This window comes from Chaetura pelagica, unplaced genomic scaffold (assembly GCF_000747805.2).
Source record: "Chaetura pelagica isolate M959 unplaced genomic scaffold, ChaPel_1.0 scaffold46, whole genome shotgun sequence".
Lineage (NCBI taxonomy): Eukaryota > Metazoa > Chordata > Aves > Apodiformes > Apodidae > Chaetura > Chaetura pelagica.
In genome coordinates this window covers 2,345,801-2,347,935 of record NW_009954102.1, presented here as the reverse complement: position 1 = coordinate 2,347,935, position 2,135 = coordinate 2,345,801, and the positions used below count along the sequence as shown (strand labels likewise).

Here is a 2,135-nt window from a genome sequence, read left to right as displayed (position 1 = left end):
GCTCCTGCGGGATGTTCATCTACCTGTGCAAGAAGGTGCTGCTGGGGCACGGGGGGAGCCGAGGCGGGGCGGAGGTGCCGTTTGCAGCGGGGAGCCGGCGAGATGGGGAGCGCGGAGGCCTCGGGCGCTGCAGGGAACCCTGGGAAGCCGCTGCCTGCGGGTTCTCTGGTGCTTGTGCTGCCCTGGGCCGTCCTGCCCGCTCCCTCTGGGTGTGGGGCTGTTTGGGGCTGCAGCTGGGTGCTGAGCTGCTGCTCGCCCCGGGGCCCTGGGACGGGCACAGCTCTGCAGCTGGAGCCCAGCTCCGGGCTAACCCTGCTGGGGTTTCTCTCACCTGCTTTTCCTGCTCGTGGCACCTTCTCTGCACACCTTTGAAAGTGTCATGTGGTTGTTATTTACTCCATGTCTTACAGTTCTCTTCTCTCAAGTGTTGTTTTAAAACTTTAACTAGTGATTGCACTTCTGTTGCATGCACTGATCTGTTGGTAGAAATAAGTTTACCTTCTGTGCTGTCACAGGTGCCTTTGAGATCTTCAAATACACTGTTTTAAAATAACACACGACCCGTATGACTCTGTAGAGGCACAAAATGTTTCTGTTTCAGATTGCTATTCCTGGTAACGTTCAGTTAAGATGCCTTTCCTGGAATAAGGATCAAGGCTACATAGCCTGTGGTGGAGAGGATGGGTTACTGAAAGTTTTAAAATTGGAAACACAGACAGGTAAATGAGTCTTTTAATTGGTTTTCAAAAGAAAAAAATAAACACAAAACCCCACAGTTCTGAAAGCATAGCTCCTTTTACAGATTAAATGGTCATATTGCATGTGTTCACAGTCTGGGCATAGTTGTGCATTTGCATAAACACTGAACGTGCTGCCACTTTCTTTTGAACATCCTTTTCCTCCAGGGTGTCCTACATGGGATACATGAAGTTTGTCCATCTGTTACATCTGCTGAAGTTCTTTTCAATGCTGCTTTTTGGTTTGTTTTTCAGGGCATATGTTTAATTCTTGTTCTTTGTGTATAGGCTTCCAGTTTATTTTTGAATGTATTTCATCATTCCTTGATTTTGTTTGCAGGTTCTCTACCATCTTCATTACTTTAGGGAGAAATCTGTGTTTGTTTGGGGTTTTTTTAATTATTATGTTCCAAGAAATGTCAAATTCATATATTTTCAAATTCTTTTAGACCTTTTCCTGCACATAACAAAACATGATAACCATGTGTTTTGGTTTTTTTCTTTGTTGCTGTTGTGGGTTTGTTTGTTTTGTTGTTGGGTTTTTTCCCCCAAAAACCTGCCAGGCCATAAAGAAACCACACAGATTTGAATGACAGGTGTGAATTGCAAACAGATTGAACTGAGGGGTGGAAAATTTAAAATCTGCAGTTAAAATTGACATACTTTTAGGTGAATAATTTTATGCAAATAGTGATTAGAGTCTCAGCATTGACAGAGAGACAGTAATGTGTATGCTTTCTTAGGTTTATTTTATAGCTCTTTTTCTTACTTTTAGATGAAGCAAAAATAAAGGGACTTGCAGCTCCTAGCAATCTCTCTGTGAATCAAACTCTTGAAGGTCATAGTGGTAAGTGTCACTGGGCATTGAAAGTACTTCTGATTTGAATAAAAAAATACAACAGTTTCCTAAGTTGATAAGAGTAATTTTGCTATAACTGGCCATTATAAGCTTGAAATAAAGGGTCACTATTTGGACCAGTGCTGTTCAACACCTGAGTTGGAGACATGGGCAGTGGGATTGAGTGTCTCCTCAGCAAGTTTGCTGATGACACCAAGCTGTGTGGAGCAGCTGACACCCTAGGGGGAAGGGATCCATCCAGAGGGACCTTGACAGACTGGAGAGGTGGCCGGTGCCAACTTCATGAAGTTCAGCCAGGCCAAGTGCAGGGTCCTGCACCTGGGTCAGCACAACCCCAGGCACAAATCCAGGCTGGGGGAGAATGGCTGGAGAGCAGCCCTGAGGAACAGGACCTGAGGGTGGGAGGAGATGAGAAGCTGGACATGAGCTCCCAGTGAGGGCTGGAGCCCAGAGGGGCATCTGTGTCCTGGGCTGCATCAACAGAAGTGTGGGCAGCAGGGCCAGGGAGGGGATCCTGCCCCTCTGTCCTGCTGAGACCC

General features: G+C 46.2%; 1 protein-coding gene across 2 annotated transcripts in view; it reads left to right on the top strand.

The window, feature by feature from the left end:
- Window positions 1-2,135, top strand: part of WDR35 (WD repeat domain 35) — a 44,044-nt gene continuing 41,909 nt past the window's right edge. For both annotated transcript variants that reach the window (XM_010002374.1, XM_010002373.1), the window contains exons 1-3: window positions 1-35; window positions 602-719; window positions 1,513-1,584. In XM_010002374.1, the coding sequence (XP_010000676.1) occupies window positions 12-35; window positions 602-719; window positions 1,513-1,584 (214 nt within the window). In that variant the 5' untranslated portion in view covers window positions 1-11. The remainder of the gene's footprint in view (window positions 36-601; window positions 720-1,512; window positions 1,585-2,135) is intronic.